General features: G+C 43.8%; 1 protein-coding gene and 1 long non-coding RNA gene across 4 annotated transcripts in view; one reads left to right on the top strand and one right to left on the bottom strand.

Annotated features, from left to right (window-relative positions):
• Positions 1 to 20,405, top strand: part of SH3RF2 (SH3 domain containing ring finger 2) — a 76,948-nt gene extending 56,543 nt beyond the window's left edge. For all 3 annotated transcript variants that reach the window (XM_059733528.1, XM_059733529.1, XM_059733527.1), the window contains 5 exons: positions 6,102 to 6,196; positions 8,747 to 8,917; positions 12,085 to 12,317; positions 14,803 to 15,152; positions 17,540 to 20,405. In XM_059733528.1, the coding sequence (XP_059589511.1) occupies positions 6,102 to 6,196; positions 8,747 to 8,917; positions 12,085 to 12,317; positions 14,803 to 15,152; positions 17,540 to 17,842 (1,152 nt within the window). In that variant the 3' untranslated portion in view covers positions 17,843 to 20,405. The remainder of the gene's footprint in view (positions 1 to 6,101; positions 6,197 to 8,746; positions 8,918 to 12,084; positions 12,318 to 14,802; positions 15,153 to 17,539) is intronic.
• On the bottom strand, positions 3,481 to 16,933 carry LOC109280894 (uncharacterized). The gene is made up of 2 exons (XR_002087355.2): positions 16,646 to 16,933; positions 3,481 to 5,678 (listed from the first exon to the last, which is right to left on the bottom strand). It is a non-coding gene; the product is annotated as an uncharacterized LOC109280894 (long non-coding RNA).

Here is a 20,405-nt window from a genome sequence, read left to right as displayed (position 1 = left end):
TAAAAAACCAGACCCTAACATCATTACTGGCAGTAGAGCAGGCATGAGCAAAACACGGCCCACAGACCAGATCTGGCCCACCAAGCAATTTCATCCTGGCCACAGGTGGGTACCCACCAATTAATTGCATCCTGCCCTGCCCACAGCTGCCCCCGCTGCACTCATATAAGTCCCAAGCCCCACCCGCTCCCACCAGGGCAACACGTTGCACTCCCACCCTCAGGCGCGAGAGCCCCTGCCCCAGCCACCACACAGTTTCCAGGCAGGGCCACTGCTGGGGAACTGCTTGGCTTCCCAGGCTCCTCCTTGTGTCCTTGCTGCAGTGCTCTGGGCAGCAGGTAGGGAAGTGCAGGGTGGGAGGCAGGGAGAAGCTGCAGCTGGGCAGGAGCACAAAGTCCAAGTCCTGTGCCCAGTGAGGTGGCAGGAGCATGGAGCCTGGATCAGCCTGGTTCCCTGTGCTGGGCTCCCCACAGCTCATGTGTAGCTCCTGAGACTCGCTTGCTACTGGGGGGGAAGCCCTGCACAATGGAGCTGGCAGCCTTCGTCATGCCCTGCTGCCATGTGCACCTCCTGGGACTCTGCCAGAAGCAGCGGGGAGCCCCAAGCAATAGAGCCAGGCTGACTAGGCACCACTCCCTGCTTCCTGGTAAAGTCCCTGTTTATATATGAAGTCCACAAGCTCCTGGAAGAGATTGGAGATGCTGAACCAAACCTGTGGGCAGCAATGGTGTGGGCCAGCCACTGGCAAAGATCAGACCTATTCCTACAGAGTTTTATACCAACAACAAGCGAATCCCCCGTTAGGCATGACCTTGACAGAGAAGTGTGGGTCAAGCTGAACAGACTGAGATCTAGATACAAACACTTCAAAACAAGACTTTACAAGATAAACATCTCGGACAGCCACCTGCATGTCCAACAAAGCACAGCACTTAATCAAAAGCTGCAATCTTTACAAATGCCCAGACAAGGCAGATGGAATATGGACCCTGAGCAATAATACCAGACAGCAGTTCATAGATTTGGTAGTTAATACTTGATACCATACAAAAGAAGGCAGTGGAAGTAGCAACTACTGACAAAAGTAAAGCAAAGTGAAGAAGGGAGATGACAGTCCTAGAATTTAGGAAATTTGGGTTTAGTTCCCTACTCCTAAACTTTGTGTATAACCTTGGGCAAGTTTCTTCGGCCAAGATGCTCAAAAGGTAGTTAAGAGCCTAAACACATTTGAGGCTCTGGTGTCCATGTGTCTCAGTTTCCTGTCTGTAAAACAGGGACTTGACATTGCCCTACCACCTAGGGTGTTATGAAGATATGTAATGGGAGCCTCAATAGATGCTGAAAATGTAGGTTTTCAAAAGCTACTTCTGTCCCACCTGGGGGACTGCTTTTCACTTGCATTGTGCACAATAATGCATTCCCTAGATGTCATATTGTGGAAGTACAGCCACTGGGAATGCCAATCTCACATGAGATGAAGCAAGCAGCCTCATAGCAGTGAATATTGGGAACATTTGGGAAAGAAAGGGCCCAAACTAAACCAAAGCTAGACACTTTCCCCTCACAGTAGAGGGTGCACAAAGCTAGAGACTGGTTCAACAGAAGGACAACCAAGGAAAAATCCCAGAACAGGAGTGAGCCCAAACAATTAAGGGACAGAAGGGAACACCCCTGAGAGACCTCTGGATGGTATCCACCATTCCTTGGAAATTCCCAGAACCCGGTGGATACTATGAGCAGGAACTCTGCCCAGATACTTGCAGTAAGAAGGGAATGGGAATCAGCTCACTCTGCCCCAGTCAAACTTCCTTCTTCAATCTCCTGGATGACCACCTTAGCCAATGAAAGGCGGTTCCAGTTCAGATTAATAGCTATACTATAAGTACTTGCAAATCTCCAAGAAGGAACTTTCTGCCCCAGCAGAGTCTGTGTCAGGGGGTTGTGTGACACACAACTGACAACTTTGACAACAGGAATAAGATTGAGATGCCTCAACCCCACACAAGACAACTGTGCAGGACAGCTGTAAACTGGGCGCTAAGATCATTGGTACAAATTGCACATTGTAGCCATGGCTGGGAAGAAACATCATTGTAGACATGGCTGGGAAGAAAAATATCTGCATCATTTGTGGATTTGTGACCTGTGGAGGACTCCATTTTACATGTTCTTCCAAATGGGTATCATTCTTCATTGCAGAAGTTCCTACATTTCCATGAAGTTTTATAGGTGGGTGAAATGCTTTTAAAAATCAAGCAATCAATCAACTAATATTTATTATTCATTCTATTATTTTCATGATTATTTTTTACTACTGCAAGTACCTTGAGGCCCCTGATTTGTGCATTTGATGGCATTTACCATGTGGCTGGAGCTAAAAAACATAATAAAAAGGTTATAATAATGATACATCGCCACTCACCTGGGTAACATGTTCTCCTTTCTCATTGCACTTAGGATGTTAAATTACTTTTGCATACCATACAAACTCCTCTTCCTTTCTTGTTGTATGCTTGGAGTAGCTGTTTAGCTCAGTGTATGAACTGAAGACACCCACTGAGTTTTAGGAGTTATCAAAATGGAAAGAAGAAAAAAACCCAAAAGAAATTAGATGATTTAGATATTATCTCTTTGCTTGAGTAGATCTCACATTTACATGATTAGCTGTGATTACAGATTTAGGGGATTTGGGGCTCAAACATAACATTTGAAAGTCATGGCCGTTAAATGAAGTTTATCCTGTTTAATCAATGTTCTGAAAATCTCCATAAACACAAGATTAGCCATCCTAATACGCTTGCTTGGCACCTTCCCAGCAATAGGAAAGTGTCTACCTAGGCATTTTCTTTGCCATGTAGTAGAAGCTCTGAGTGCAGAAGTAGCTCCATTCAATAACTGGGGAACTGAACCAAAAACAATGCTGGATTCAATGTCAAACCTAGGCAAAGCCTTTTTGTTCCTCTATTTTAAAGCGTATGAACCTGATTCTCCTTTAACCTATTCCAGTTTTACATCCATCTTACTCCACTAACTTCAGTGCAGCTAGTGTCCTATTTCTGCACAGTGTAAGACAAACGAGCATCAGAAGCACTGCTGAAAGAGGTCAGACTGACAACTCCAAATAGCAGACTTCCCTGGGTATCAAAATGATGAGTAGTCATGAAAACTTCCCCTCAATTGTCCCACTAACATGCATCAACATTAAGGTGGAAGGAACCCCAGGAGGGACAAATGGATAGTAACTTAAGTGTCCATGACCATGAGGTCTTTGGCCTCACTGCTGAGACTGGCATAAGGTTGCCAATTAGCATCAACTGCAGTGCAGACAAGAGGTTTTTTTATGTAGACACTCATCTACTCAGAAACCTGTCTCTAGTGGGTTATGGAATAGAGAAGATCCCACACAACTTACTGATTCGTTTGATGCGCCTGGATGGGGGAGTATTTAGTTGATTCCACAATTTCACAATGATTGCACACTTAATTTATACAACACAATTTTATTTTAAATTTCTTTGCTACGCATATAACACTGCTTAGCTTTAAGAAATACCACAAACATTAAGAACACAATAACTACATATATCAGAAACAATGTCCCAAATGCATTTCCTTCTCAAACAATTACAACTAACTATATAATTTGAATCAATACTATTATTTTTCATAATATACTTACAATTCCAGAATTCCAAGAAGCCAAACACCTAAATATGGTTTCATTCCTCAGTAGTACATTTTAATGGGTTGGCCTCAGTAGTACAGTTCAATGGGCTGGCCTCAGCAATACGGTTCAATGGGCTGGCCTCAGCAGTACTAGGAACAAGTCCCCTTCCTTCAGTCCCACTCGGGCGCTCCGCGGCTTCAGTGTGAACTAAGAGATTCATGTTCACGGAGAGGGTGGTTCAGGTGATCAGTCTGATCCGGCCTACACTTGCGATTCTTCCTTTGTTGTTCTGCAAGTGAGGTTACCTCCAAATTGGGACAGTAGGTTACAGTTTTTATTGAGCTAGTTGCCGTCTTGGGTCACTCCTACCCAAACCTGTCACTACTCCCAAATTTGGGCTCGGATCTTACTTTACAGATTCTTTTGCTTGGTAATCAGTTTGTGTTTGCTAACTATTCAATTTATTTGGGGGATTTTCCATACCACTGCAGTGACCTTTCTTTCCAACCCTTTTCAAAGGCTCCTAGGGTTTGATTTCTTGGAATGTGGGATGTTTGCTTAAGGGTCGTTTTTAGGTTAACCTTGTTAAAGGCCTCCAAAGATAAAATTCAAGAGTTAAGACTTTGAGCAAAGCCCGGATCTTCCGCACATAGGCCAAAACAATGGCCTAGATAAGAAGTTGAATCTTGTCTTTTTCTAAACTGGCTAATGGGCATTTATTATAAGCATTCAAATATTACATTCAATATGACACCCCCCCCCCCATGCCCATTAGGCAGTTTGATTACAATTGTATTTCGTTACTAAGCCTTGCAAACTTATTGCAGTGATTCCATGACAACATACACAACATTAATTTTCCTAAAATGATTAACCCAAACAATCCTATGATGCTTATTATAACATATATCACCCATTTTCCCAAAAATACAGTCTTTATGGTGTTCCATAGTTGTTGTCCTATCGATCCTATTTCGTGTATAGTAGATTTAACACCATTCCCCACTGCATTTCCAATCATGGCTAGTCCTTCTAACACCGAAGCAAATGGTGTATTGAGGACCTTGCTGGCATTGAGTAATTTCAGGTAAGTAATGTGCTCTCCATAGTCCTTTGACAACATCACTAATTGTCCAGTTTCCAAGTTAAACAATATACGAGTCAAATTTAATTCCTGCAAGTCAATGTCCCACGCAGATAGTTGGGAATGCACCTTTTTCTCCTCAGTCGTGCTCCAATGATCTGCGGTGATCCATGTAATACCTGTTTTTGACCAAAGTACTACCCCCATACTGGAGTGTAGATCATTAATTTTTGGGACTATTATGCACACACATCTCCTTGCAGATGTGTCTCTCCAAAACTGAGCTCCAGTCTCACAAGGGCGAGGCTTGCGGGATATTATATTTTATTTCCATTATTTCCCCTGTATCTCTCCAGAACTGAACCTCATGCTTACAGGGCTAGAGTTGAGGGATATCATATCCCATTTCTGGTGTGTACTATAGTCCGGCACCAAGTGCTAGTGGTAAGCCAGCCACTGTTCTGGGCAGTGTTAAGTTTCCAGAAAAGTTTATTCCACTTACATTAGATGATACCATAGGCGTCTATTGTAGCATTTTCAAATAACCTTAATGGGATAATAGTCAATTTTACCCCAAATACACCCGTTTCTGGGTGTGTTGTCACAAAACCCCATGGTGTTGGATAGTCCTCAGTTTCATTTATCCCTGCTTCTGTTAATTTAGTGCCATATGGATATGGCCCATTAATTATATTACGAGGATTTAACAATTTGGAGGGGTTCCATAGTCCTTCCCAAGGAATATTATATTTCGGGGAATAACCTGGTATTGTGAGATTCCATACGTCAGCATTATATCCCAGAATCACGTTGGGTGGTCTATGTACTGGTCTGCATAATGTTGCATTGGTTAGCCACGTCCAGTTTTCATCTCTAGGATCATTTTCATTCTTGATCTCCCACTGTTGCCACTTCAACCCCTGACACCTGTAAAAAAATTAAATGATTGCTTAGGTCCTTGTGAGACAAAACCGAGACAATCACTGTGACCAGCGACTTTTGAGTCCCCAGACTGTCCAACCAGATCCCCTTTTACAGCTGGGTTAACTCAGGACAGATGCACAAACCCAGACCAAGACTGAAACTCATGCCTCTGGAGCCATAGTTAGATGCCTTAACCACTTTGCCCCATGTAGTGCGCTGAAAAGATGTCGGATGCTAGTAATCACTGCTGGTGGTTCTGGTAGTTCCAAATTGGTCCCCAATTCCAGACCAATTACTTCATAGTATGAACTGCCAAATGAGTAACAAGGTAACAGAACATTTCCATGTCGGAGGTTGGTTTGATGGTAAGTGTTTTGGGGGGGTCATGGGGAGGCTATACTTATTCTGTTTTCTTTTTCTTCATAGGTCAGCGCTTCTTATTATACTGCACCGGGATCCCTGGGGCACTCGACAGCTATCGTCACCCTTCCCCATTTGCAGCAGCACATCTCTGCTAATATGTACGTAAGAGGACCAAGATGTTATTTTCTGCATAGGTTTGACTCACAAAGCCCTTTTCAGTTGTTATTTGATTTCCTCAAAGGTTTCTGAGAGCTTTCCAGCCAAGGCAGAACATATGCCAAGAGTTTTTCTAAGGTCACACCACAATCGGGAGTTAAAAACAGATTACAAACCTATGTTTCTTTGGATTTGTAGTTCTCTCTTACACATTCGAACCAGCAGATCATAATGTCTTATTAGAACAGTTGATTTCACAGCCTGGCTTTTAAGGAGGGACATAAAATAGTAAAAGAATTTAGATAAAAGGTACTAGCAGCACAAAAGATAAATTCAGAATCTGAACACTTTAGATTACTATGATCACCATAGTGTCACAATCCTAATATTCTGCCCATTTTTTGACCTGCCTGCCTGTTTTTCTATTTCCAAAGCCCATTTGGTTATCAGCAGGCATGTCTACATGTGTCCCTGCAGCACCTTGGTTACTGTGCCATCATTTAGTACTTCCTTTTAGTACTCCAACAGGAAGTACTAAATGATGGCACAGTAACAGCCTGTACTCCACCATGCATGTGGCACATGGATATATAGTAGCAATGTACTATAACAAGGGAGCCTAGTGTCACATGTAGACATGCCCAGCATGGTTGAAATTTTCAAACCAACGTTTTTTACGTAAAAGTTAAATATTCTTTACATTTCACTAATTATTCTAGATGAATAAAAGTTTATTGACTTTTTTTTGCATATTTTGCATAACCTAAACCTTTCAAAATCTAGAACTGAAATGTGAAAATAAATATAAAATTGTAAATCTCTGTTTGGTTTTCCTGGATGAGAATTAGCAGCATAATTCTTAAACTAAACAGCCCAACAGTTGCCTATTTCTAATGAGCACCTCGCCATTAACAGCCTAGACCCTGATCCTGGATACATTAGCAGGCATTAACCAGGTTTATAACCTTGCATTGTTCTCCTGTGTAAATCCACAAATTATGCATATGCACAAAGGTATCAACATAGGCTTCAGTCTTGCAAGGCTTCTATAAATGCTTAACCTGAAGATCAAGACTCACAATAGTCAATGAGACTATTCCAAAACTGTTTCAAGATTAAACACACCTAATTACTTACAGAACAAATTGTATTTATATTTTTATAGAAACAAGCCCCTAATTTGTATAGCTCATTGTTCAGCTGCTATCATTTAAAAACCACGTGCTACCTATTGCTACAAAGCAACTGTATGTCAAAAAGATAAACCACTCTGCATTAGGAAGATTCAGAATGTAGCCCTACCAGTGCAAACAAGAGGAAAAGATCATTATATAAGGAAGGACATTTCAATTTAAAACTTCCAAACAGCTGTTATGAACAACAGGGAGTGAAAACAAAAACAAATGCTTAAAAAAAATGATAGAAAAGTCCTTGACAGTCTCCCTTATTTATTTATTTATTTGTTTTAATAACACTTGGTTTTGAGGGAATCGTTGTTGCTGTAGCATCTGTTACTCAGATTAATATTTGGGAACTGATCAGAAGTATCTTGAGAGGAGAGATAAATAATGCAATTGAATAAGATGCATCTCTTTAGTACCAAATAAAGGTTCTTAAAAGCTTTGCGGACTCCACAAAAGAATAAAAATGAAAAACAGGGAAAGATTTTTTAAATAAATTTTGTTGGGTTTTTTTTTTCCCTTTCCTTCTCTTTTCTTTCTTTCTTTTTTTTCCACCCTTTTAGCTGTTTTGGGGGGAGTTGTTGCCATTCTGCCTCATCACTAAGTCCATTGCTCATCATAAGCAATCTAATTAGAAAACTGGAAGCAATTTAATACTTTAAAGTACATGGGTTGCTACACAGGAGAGAAAGGGAAGAAGGGGAGGTGGGATTATTTGGGTAATGCTTTGCATGGTGCTCATGATCCATTTGCATGCATTAGAGTCCCACCCAACTCAGGTACAAAGGGTGACAGGAAAATGCAGTTTAGCAAGTGCTGCTGCTCACCATTTTTAACTTCCAAAGTTACTGAGCACTTTTCAAAGCCCCGATACATCCTTGACTTTGTGTCCTTGATACCATCTTCTGGAGGTGCACCTCACCCACACACCTGTGCTGCTCTGCCTTGGACAAGGTATGCTTTTCCTGAATCTGACAGTATTTCCTATGTGAGAACAAGAACGGCATTTCCTTCCTTCCCCCTTATTGCCCAGGTCCATTTGGCAGTGTGTGCTGGCAATTCTGGAACAAAAAACATTGACAACAGCCAGGTTCGTTCTTCACTCCTAGTGGCTTTCTTATATTCATATTCTCTCTGGAAGATGTAGGCACTTTCTTTCCTGCAAAACTTTTTCCATATTTGGGAAAGTACCCAGATATTTGACATGAGTACTATGTGAAGAGGCTTCAGGCAACTAACTTCTGCTCACGAAAGCCAACAGCATCCGTTCCCAGAATGGTTAGAAACAGGGTTGTGTTGTCACAATCTCTTTTATATGGCATGAAAAGGGTTATCACTCCATAATAACGTTTGCTCTTCTTTCATTCCCAGGTGTGTTGCCCTCCATTCCTACATAGCTCATGGACCAGATGAGCTGGAGCTGCAGAAGGGAGAAGGAGTTCGTGTTTTGGGGAAGTACTATGATGGTTGGCTGCGAGGAATGTCACTCGTCACAGGAAGGGTTGGGATCTTCCCCAGCAATTACGTCGCCCCCCTTTTCAGGTCTGATTTCCTTATGTGAAATAAAATAGTTGCACAAGGGGTAATAAGAGTGGGTAACACTGGCTTTTCTCATCCCTCTAGCGACATGCAAGAAACATGGTGCCTGTCTCCAGAGCAATATGTTGCCATCTTGGTCATAACTATTCATACCTTACATGTATTAAATTAAGTGCTGCTGCCATCATTCTGAAATAACCAGCTCATTCCCTATTATCGTTTAATAATGACTGGCCATGTGAGCTACATGGGAATTTCATCTCCCCTTGAAGGTCAGGCACTGTCATTAACAGAAGTCAGACAGCCGATCAGATGGACCAGAGTTCCCTTTGGAGTTGCCATATGGTCCAGATTATACAGACAAATGAACAGTATGGCATCAGCCTTCCTTCCCCACTTTTGCATCTGAAATTTCAGCAGGGAAGTCAATAGCTAACAGCTCTACCGTGGCTTTACTTCACTCTGGGGGTTAGAGACCCTGTTTAATGACATTGGACTGCACAGAATTTGCTTTGTAAGTCTGGGAGTTAAAAAGTCAGCAAAAACTACAGAGTCAGCCCAAAATTTCCTTTATGTTCATTTCAAGTGACTTGTGTCTTCTCTGCAAGAAGGGATGCTACAAACAGAAGACTCTTTTAGAATCAAAGTACTATCTTCTTTGGCTCCAGCTGTTAAAAGGTGTTGATTGACCTAAATAAACATGCATTAGCAAGATCCAGAGAGCAATAATGGGAAACATACAATTTGGGAGAGAAAAATATAGATACATCTCAGGTCCCCCTGAGATGCAGTGGAGCAAGATAGACAGTGGAAAGGAGCAGATTAGGAAAATGGCAAAATTGTTGCTACAAATAGACAGTAAGCTTCTTAAAGTAGAAAGAGCCTGTATTTAGGAACATTAAAGCTTTTTCCTTTTCAGAACTGATTTCATTATTGAAAAATTCATTGTGATTGTTACAGCTTCTTATATCTCTTACAGGTAAGGCAGTGATGGGCATTAGAGTAAAGTGGAAGAGAGAGAGAGAGATGCAGAGATGAACAGCTGGGGGACCTGTGGGGATAATTTCCAAACCCACTCACTTTCTTTTCATGTGTTATCACATCAAAGCAACACAGTCCTTTCTTATAAATTTGACAGCCCTGTCACACAAAGTTTTTAAGATTGTGATCACTAGGGTGGGAAGAGGACTTATTTGGGCTGATTCAAGGAAGAGAGAGCTGAAAACACAGCATGAGTGTCAGGGATGGATGGGTTTGCTATAGGAGAATCTATTATTGTGCAGAATAGTTCCAAGGAAGAAGCACCCCTTGAGTCAAAGGGTGCTTCTTGAGTCATTGAAAACTGGACTGAGGAGAGCTCTGGAAGATAATCCAGTTCTGGACCTGGTGTGGCAGAGCTATCTTGGATGGCCCCACCTTGCGCTAGAGACAGACCCTATGATTTGGTCAACATGTCAGGATGTCTCTAAGGCTTGTTGCCTTTTGGATGGAAGGGCAATTGGCCCGTCATCTACAGAAGTTCTGCTGCAGCTCAGACTACATAAATTTATCCAGAAGCCGTGCCTGGGACCCACAGAAACAGCCTAATGGTGGCCTAACTAACCCAATCCTTCATTGTTACTGATGTTGAGGGGCACATTTGGCTCTTTTTACTTTCCTGGCTTATGTTTATCTGAGCTAAATGGCTCAATTCAAGCTGGAGATGGTTATGCCACTTTAGTCCCAGCATCATCTCTCCAAACGCCCTCCCTGCATTAAAGGGAGCAAGTGATTATTCTTTGTCGTTCCAGCTCATTTCCCTGCAATATAGCCTCTGATAATACCCAGGCCCCACCTCACTGATAAACAGAGCAAACAAACAATCAAAAGCACAGCTCAGCTACCCTAAGTAGCTCATAAAGTGCCTCAACCATAAGTACCAATTTTGGAGCTGCTATTCTGTATCCTCTTTTGGAAATTTCTTCATAATAAATTGATGCCTCAGTTATTTTGATGAATCGCTGCTCCATTATTAAACTATAAATCATTTTTCCACCCCCAAAGAAAGCCACAGGGAAGTAAAGTAAAGTAAAGAAAAGCTGTCTTTCTCCTCCTTCAGCAAAGTTAGCAGAGACCTCCCCTGGCCCACTTTCCCAGGGAATTAGGCGTATTCAGGAGAGTTACTTAGACATCACATAGATGGGGAAGATCGATGGCTGTTTTGGCAATTTACTGGATTCAGGTGAAAGGGCCAAGGTGACCTCTCCAGGGAAAGCAGATGAGGAGAGGAATAATCAGAAGTGACAGATGCACACTGCGGGGCCTGAACAGCAGCTGGCAAAGTGGAGTCAGAGGGCCAAGGAGCGTCCTCGCTGCCTCAGCCTTGTCCTTAAGAATCACCACTCTGACTTGTATGCCGTGGTGAGGAGTCAATCCTTAGCCTCAAGTGGAAGGTGTGACATTTGTCACCCAGTGCTCACGTTTGCCCAGTTCATTCAGTTCAGGGAAAAGGACTGCTTGTGCCTCCTGAGCACAAATCAATGAGCTCTTTGCTGCACAGAAGTTTTCCTGCAATGTGCTCCTGCCACACTATGGGGAGGAACAGTTCGGGTTGCTGGGCAAGCTTCAGTCACCAAGACTAACATGCTCTACTGAAAACCATTTGCAGCAGTGCCTCACCCCACAACTACCACAGGATTTTTGTTTGGCAAGTATCTGCCTCCGAAACCTGAGTATGGCTTTTGATGGCTTCTGTGCTGCCTGAAGCAAGGAGGCGGAACAAAGCCCATGCTCCGTATAATGCCGGGCCCCTCTCTTACCGAGCTGGTGCTTTGGTGGATGCCGGGCACCTAGAAGGCCTCCTTTCAAAATGCCATTGACACAAAGCATTCTAAGTCATGTCTTTGAAGGCCCAGTTACAACATGAGAGCAAAAGGGCTGAGAGTACAGTTTAATCAAGAAGCTAAACTGTGCAGGTTCCTGAATGTTTTGCCCTGAACCCCTTTATCCCGGGGAGCTAGTGGTAATGTTAAAAAATCCTGATCTGGATCTGTGTTTGGCAAATGCCCTGTTTCTTTCCAATCCACTGAAGCAAAATCTACCTGGATGAGTGGGGGATTGAAAATACAGATTTGAACTCTGCAGCTTTAACTCGCTCTTATTTTGCTCTCCTTTTCAATCTGTTAAACCAGGAAGTCATCCAACATCTCAGATTCGAGGATACCTTCGTTGTATGCCAGCTGGACGTTATCCACATCCTCCCTTTCCTCCCAAGGAAGCATCTCAGAGAATGGGCCAAGGCAAAGCAGACCTTTGAAGTCTGCTTTGATGCCAACACCCATGACCTCACCAGCAAGGAACATGGCTATGCCAGGCACTCCAGGACAATCGTCCCTGAGGCGAGGACGTGGCAACACTAGGAAAAGTAAGTTCTGGCGGGCAGCTGGCAGGGAGGGACTGTGCTCACAAGTGACTCTTCTCCCTAAGCACTACTGGAAGCCTTTAATTAATGCATTAAGCCAAGGCTGAAGTAGTAATAAATAACACACTACAGCTTCTGAAAAGTTAGCAGCTTCAGTGAAAGCACCAGCTAGGCTGGATGCCAGTACCCACACTAAGCTCTGCCAATGACAAGGACAAAGACTAGCCATTCTCACAAATGTACTTATTGGGTCACCCATACATCCTACAGTAAGATGGACTTGGAGAGAGGGATGTGTCAGGAAAGACGGCTTGGTGATCAGATGCGGCCAGTGTAAAACATAGATGAATTTGCAGGTCTAGTCAGCCACTCTCATGTGTGCTGTCCATTCTTGCTACGGCAGATGTCCATACTGTTCACAGCAGGAACGGTGGCCTTTCACAACAGTCCTGTAGAAATTGGGATTCTGCTGTTGTAGAAATAAAAAAATCCCACAGGACTGAATTCAATGCTCTCAGAAAATAATGATTCAGTATTTCAGAAGATGCAGTATTTCAGCTTGGCTTCTCATTTTGTAACTGCAAGAAGTTCCACATGAAATTTGTATGAGCAAAGATAATTGTGAGTGTATTTGACAGTACTCAGATATCACATTGACCTTATTTTTCGACTATACAAGAAGTTAGAGATTACTTTCTGAGTCAGAGTAGGCATGTGTTGTATTTCTTTGACCAGAAGCTTCCTCTGCTGCTCTGTTGATTGTTGTCTTCCACCTTAGATGTGGCTGCCTTTCAAAAAACAAAGACTTTCTCAGAATGAAGATGCTAAATATAAGACATATTTACTGGCATATCTGTGGCTCTCATAACTGCAATAGCTGACCATGCAAATATCTATAAATTGAGACTCGAATGAGGAATTATTATTACATCCATCTTTGGTGGTACTGACTGTGCCATCTCTGTCATGGTGAAACACTAAAATGGAACTGGCAAAAGAAGCCAGGGCTCCTTCCTTGAACACAGAACAAGGATGGGGCAAAAGGATTGTCATTTTGGCTATTCCAAATTCCTTGCTCAGTACACAGAACAGCTCTTTGCAGGGGTTTATACAGAGCTTAGCTAGTTACATTTTTTCCATGAGTCTGGCAAGGTTTATTTCAGCCATTCAGACTGCCTTGGAATAGATCTCCAGCTACATTTAAGCAGCTGAGCAACATTTTCTTAATGCCTTCAGACTGAGCTGCTGCTTGAGATATGCAGTCACAGCAGGGGGTGAGATTCATTTGCAAAGGGCATTATCAACGGTTTAGGCTCAAAATTCGATTTATCTTTAAAGTTGTTTTACCTTAAAAGACTTGTCCCCTCTGTAGTGATTCTAATGGGGGGGGGGGGGGCAAGGATCAATCTTTTAGGCAGCAAGAAACTGCAAAAGAAACTGCTACTTCCAGTGTTGTCACCTGGAAAGTAAATATTCAAATGGAAGAGCCTGAGCTGCAGAAACAACCAATGTGGCAAAACCTGAGGGATGGCTGCTGCAGCCTCAGTTATAGGGCTCATGCTCAGGATTAACGTGGGATTGGTGCTAAGCAAATGAGAAAGGGGTCCCTGCTTCTGTCAAGCCAGGGACAACCAAGGACAGCCAGCACCTCCTTGGAGGCACTCAGCACCTCGCAGACTTTTAGGCTTGTTAGGCTTCTACCTATCTGTTTCAATTTATTGTAGGAGGTCAGTATAGCTTTGCAGAGAGACCTGCCTTTTTACAACATGGAGCCCAACCAGTATATGAGGTACCAATGCCATCACTTATTGATTCAGGAACCTGGGCATGAAAATTCATTGTGCTATGCCAGTGAGAATCAATACCCAAAACAGTAATGCTAAGGTTATGAAGAATGGGGGCAAAGACCCCCAAGAAAATCCTGTGCAAAGCTGTACAGAAGTCAGAAGAATTAAAGGTCTTCCATATGTTTTCAAATATCATGGGCTGAATCCAAGTTACATGAGTTGACAGGAAGGAAAGAGGGGAAGGAATACTTCCCCTCTTTTGCATCTGAAACCACTTTTAATGATTAGAGCAAGGGACTAGGGAATCAGAACAACTCAATCCTACTTCTAGTCACTGTTCTTTCTAGGCATCATTTCCCCTCATTTGGAACATGAAGGCAATCGGACATTTAATGGTACATCTAGATTGAGGTTCTGCTGTGCAAAAGAAACACACACAAGCATGTTGGGAGAATAAGTTCATTAAGCTTTGAAATTATTCTATGAAAGGCAAAGTCTGATTAACAGGCAATTCTGGAAATGGGGGGAAGGGGAAGAAGTCATTTTTGCTCCTCTGTTATTATTCAGATAGGTCCCCTGCAGATATTGTCTGCTTCTGGAAACATCCTAAGGGAAAGGAGACCCTAAAGGTGGTAGGCATCTTTTTCATGTCTATGTTTTATTTTAAGCTTCATCTCATTCAAAATGATCTTGCTCCCCAGATGGATCATTGCAGAGGCCTGTGCAGCCAGGCACTCCTGTTCACATTGCCGGCTCCCTCCGGCGTGCTTCAGTTGCTGCTGTGCGACCTCAGGCATTTCAACTGTATCCACCACAAGGCACCTTGACTGGAGCTGCCATGGCTGAAGCTGGAGCAAGGCTGAATTCTTCCCATGATGCTTCATCAGTACTTGTGGCCAGGGGCACTGAAAGCCAAGCTCCTTCTGCATGTAGCTCAGTGATCCTGGATGCCAAAGACTCTCCAGCAAAAAGTGAGCCTCCAAAGCCACCTGCATCAGCTCCTCCCTCCATTTTGGTGAAACCAGAGACCTCCCGGAACAACTCAGAAAAGGTACAGTAAGGCTTAACTCCATCCCTTGGATATCTGGCTCAGGACAATCTTGAAAACCCTGCTGGCATTCACATTCGCTTTCAGCCATATAGCACAGACCAAATCCCTGAAGGACTCCACTCCATGATCACTGTGGCTTTACTCAGACAGGACTCTGGACCCACAGGATTGCTGCTAGAGTACAGTTCTCCAGATTTGGGCCCCTAAATTTGTTTCTGATAGTATCTGCCCCCCCGTGAATGCGATTCTCTCAGAATCCCGCCTGGGGTCTCTGTCTGCCAAGTCACTGCTCACTTGGTAAATGCCTGTGGAGGCAGCCGTTTACCGAGACCTTCACTCAGGCAAAAGTCCCATTGAAATCAATGCACGTTTGAGTTAGCCATGTTCTAAGGTTATTAATCATTTGTATCAACATTTAAATTAAACTGTTCCTGGCAGAGTTCCTTAACTTCTTCTCTGCCATCCTGCTCATGTGTAAATTCCCCCTCCGCTGAACAACGGCACTTCGTAGCCATGAACTTCATAGCATGTTCAGAGCTACGGCCTCAAGTCTGACACCCGCTGGCAGACAGCTCTATCTGCGATCCCCTCCAATCTCTTCATCACCTCCCCTTTTTATCCTGCCTGCCACTCCCTTGGTGTCAGTGGTTATAATTTGGGAGGGTGCCCCCAGTCTCCAGAGTAGCACCTTAGGTGCTTTTCTCTGTCCATCTCATACTAGGGTTGGTAGTCTGGCCCAATCCACTTTCACCTTAAACCTGCCAGCTGCCAACTGCTGGCCTCCCAGGTTTGCTCCACTGGGAAGCTATTCTGAAACCCGATTAAGTCTCATTAGATCCTGGCCGTCTCAGCCTGCGACTCAATCTCAATTGTTCTGTCAACTGTGCCCCTCAATTCCAAGGTTTTGAGGAGTCCAAGTAATGATTCTTAGGATCCCCTTGTCAGCCATATCTCAGAGCATTAGGCCCATTTTCCCCAACTTAATTACCTGAAGTCTACATACTCCAGGCAGCTTGCTCCCTGAGCTCTCAGCTCTTTACCTGGAAGCTCTGTCCTCTGTGTACTCAGCTCAGCCCCAGCCCTCCCTGTGGGGAGATTGGCTCAGAGTGAGCCTTCTCCCCAGGCATGTTGTCTGCACTCTACTCTTTGCATTGAATATGCATTATTTGCACTCTGTTCTTTGTATTGGATTGCCTAGACTCCATCTGTCCCAGAATCCAAGCACTAGGGAAGCCTGAATTCCCTCTGAAGCAATCCAAGCTTCCCTTGGGCGTATTTACCCAATGCCCACTCCATCCTAGATAGAGTACACACAGCACCCTTCTTAGGTGCCCTAGTGTCCTGCAAACTAATCATCAACAGCTCCACACTCCCCTAATAACTACCCCATGCCTCACAACTAGCAAACAAAAAATATCAACTTTAATTACACCCTTCTACATACCTTTACCAAAGGAAAACCCACCCCTCTGTTTACCAGCTCCTCAGGGTACCTTACTGTCTGTAGTTTTTCCAGTCTGCAACCTCCTCGCAGAAAACTGTTCTCCCCTTCAGACTGTACGCCACAATGCTGTCCTTAGCCTAGGAGCCACGTTCAGGGGTTACTCATCTGATATCATCAGCAGGTCCCTCAGCTCTGCTGCAGCCATTACCTAATTAATTGCCTGGAGCTCTGAACTCTGCAGCTTTTGTAGCTCCTATTCTTGGCTCCCTCAGCTGCCTACATGTTGATGTTGCAGTTGCTTTAAGTCAGCTGCCTGCAGCTGTTTGCTGCTCTGTGATGCTGCCCTCTCTCCCCTTAAGCAACAGGGGTTACGGTCCGCTGTTACAGGCACTGCAGAATAACTGTTTAGGATGCATGAATCCCTCAAAGCCAAGCCAGATTGAGGCTTCTAGTTAGAATAATAGCTACAAATCAATCTTTCCACAGTCCCAGGTAAGAGAGAGCCAGAAGGGTGGAAAATGGATTTAAAAAACCAGCAAGAGAGGCTATGCTATCTTGCACACTCCTCCACCACTACAGTTCTTTCTCCAACACTTTGTTTTAATTCATGCTCTATATGTATGTAAGCCAGTTTGTCTATGTGGGAGACCAGAATACACTGGGACCTGGCTTACTCTGTATTCTTCTGGTGGTTTCTCTCTTGTAGAGCTGGTGTTCACACTTTTCTGTATCTAACCGTTTCAACACTGTGCATGATACCAGGCCCATGGGGCAGTCCAAGTCACGCTCTGCTACATATGTAATCCATTGCTGGGAAGGTATCATCGCTCCACCTTGGCACCATGGTGCTGAGGTCTCCACTAGAGTAGATCAAAGTAAGAGGTAGAGGCTCGTGTTGTTTTTCCTTAAAACATAGTCATTCTTGATTCCGTTCACATTTCAGCAAGTGAAAACAGTGAGATTTCAGAACTACAGCCCACCTCCATCCAAGAGGCACAGCTCGCAGTCATCCCCAAGTCTCCCTCGTGGCAAAATGGAGCAGAGAGCAGCTGCAGAGGCAGCCCAACCGGAAGCAAACCTGATGGGCCCCGACACAACAGCTCTCTACTCACACAGAATCAGTTCCAGCCCTGTGCACCAGAGGAGGACGCTGCACCCAAAGACGTCATCACTAGATCTTTCTATCCAGGCAGGACAACTGACCTTCCCGACCAAAAAGAACTACAGCAGCTTTTCTGAGAACTGAAAGGTTCATTTCCTTTTATTACACCCCCTTTTCCAGTGGGCGTTTTTTTCTCTGTTCTGTGAGAAAAGCATCTCACAGACCCAACACCAGCTTGCTTGCTGCCCTTTCCCCTTACAGGGACCATAGGTCCAATCAGGTACTTATACTTGTGTTCCCCGCAAGAGCAAAACTTGTAAGGCACTCCCAACACTGCAGCTCCAAGGGACCCAAGGAGTTCCAAGGATGGGGTCAACACCTTTCTCCAGTTTTATGGTATAATCCCATTTTCAACACATTTGATTTGCATCCCTCCAACTGTCTCTACAAACTATGGCAATGGATAAGTATCCCCAACACAATGAGTGATACAACAGAAGCCTGCACTGCCACAGCGGGTGAGTGCAAGATCCAAACGTAGAGATTGCAACCCCCTCAAAACCAATGCTCCCAGGCAGTGCTGTAGCAAGGGGAGGAAGGGGACGAGGAGGGTGACCGCCCTGGGTGCCAAAGAAAAGGGGCACCAACAGCCAAGTTGGGGTGCAGGATGGAGCTGCGAGTGGTTTGTTTGGGGGAGGGCACAGGACAGGGGAAGGGCGGCTCCCACCACTGCGTGCACTCCCAGGCAAACGTGGGGGGACATGTGCCCCGGTAGAAGTGGGACATGTGCCTCCCGGATCTGTGTGCAGGGGGACGGTAGGTTGCCACTGCGGGCTTTGCCCCAGGCACCAAACTTCATTGCTGTGGCACTGCTCTCTGGTGTCCCTTCCAGTATTTTGCAGCCAGCCTTACAGAGGTGTAGAAGAGGGAAGATGTATTTGCACACATCAGAAAGAATTAAACCCGCTTTGGCTTCCTCTCTCCTACATGGAAGCCCACAGAGACCAAGATACTGGTTCATTAGCTTTCCCACTTCTACAGAATAAAGAAACATAAATCAAAATCAGTCAGTTCCTGGCTGAATTTTCAAGTTCCCCTTCTATGGGTTTTTCCTTCAGTTTCTTGAGTCTGGGAGTGAGCTCGTATTCTAATTTGAGAGGTAGTTATTTAGAAAGATAATTCACCCTAGAACCAAAACTAAACTACAGCTGTTTATGACAGTCACAGAGTCTTTGCAGCTATGTGCTTTGGATCTTACTTCTGCTAGTTGATTGGTTTCCTGCAATTACTTGACAGTATAGGCACTACCTCCTAGATGCCTGCAGTTCAACTGCAGTGCTTTTCCTCCATTCATATAATTAGTGGGGGTTTTGTAAGTATCCTAAATGGATTTTTAAGAGCTAGGTCTATATTAAGGTGCATGAAGCATTTATCTAAATAAGAGGAAAGATAGTTGTGTATCTACTGTTCCTTCCTCCTACAACACCCATAAGTATCTCCTACCTTCAGCTGACCTCCCTTTGGCTATGAAGCTTCAGAAAGAATGAACAAAATTGGAAAGTCACATTAGGGTCTTCCAGCTGTGACTGCTGTTTAGCAAAGTGGCACACAATGGGTTTGACTGTTTGTGCTTTGTTTCTAGGGCTGGTGCAAAGACCACCAATTCCCATTCTAGCCAGAGCAAGGGAGCATTAGATCTCATAACAACGGCTGCTGTGCTGCTTCAAAGACTGTTGTAAACTAACATCCTTGGCTGATTGCACACAAAACCCATTAAATTAACTCAGTACGTCATTTCTGGAGCACTGGGACAGCCTCTGAGAAGGAGGTTTCATTTGAAATTAAGGAAGGGGAACGGATGGGCCCATCTGTTAGTCTACAACATCTTTTTTGTTGTTTTTACATAAAAAAAAAATTCTGTAACAGCTCAGTGGTCATTTAGGATTTCTGTTTTGATTGGCCTTGGTATGATAATTGTGAACTGTAATCCAACTTCAGTTCTTCTCCTTCACATCCACATGCTCCTGGTGCATGGACTATTGGAAAATCTCCTTTAGCAGTTATAAATAGGAGCTATATGACACAGTTTGACTCCAACTAGCCGTGATATAGGGCTCTATCATTTATTTTAATTATCAGAGGGACAGAATAAGAATGACGTATCTGACTGCCCACTTTTCCCCCACCCAACCTTTCTCCCTTACCTGAGCACAACATCCCCAAAGGGTAGAAATGCATCTCTAGAGTCTAGAACTGCTCAGAAGTGTTGGGGTCCCTGATCTTATCATGGATTCAGAGGGCATGATAATTTTAATCTAGTTGTGGATTAAAACAGATGTGACCCCCCACAGATGAAAATTTGGATATAAAACAAGCAATAACACGGAGAGGAAAAAAAAGATGATTTGCCCAAAATTCTGGACCCTAATGCCAGAAATGCTAAATAAAAATATTGCTTGGAGGAATGTTAGAGTAAGAGAAAACCAGAATGACACAGGAATTTCCCTCACAGTAGCCAGTATTAGATGCTTCAGAAGATGCAGCAAGAAACCCCACAGTGATCAGGGATGAGATAATCTGACCCCCATGAGGGTCTACTCCTCATACTTAATAAACTGAGATGAGTCTAAGACCTGAAACATGAGGTTCTACTTGCTTTCCAGCATTCAGTTAATGTTAGCTGTTTTTTTGTTTGTTTGTTGTTTGT

The sequence above is a fragment of the Alligator mississippiensis genome, chromosome 9 (genome assembly GCF_030867095.1).
Source record: "Alligator mississippiensis isolate rAllMis1 chromosome 9, rAllMis1, whole genome shotgun sequence".
In the NCBI taxonomy this organism is placed as follows: Eukaryota; Metazoa; Chordata; order Crocodylia; family Alligatoridae; genus Alligator; species Alligator mississippiensis.
The sequence above is the reverse complement of the archived record's forward strand: the minus strand, read 5'-3'. Positions and strand labels throughout refer to the sequence as shown.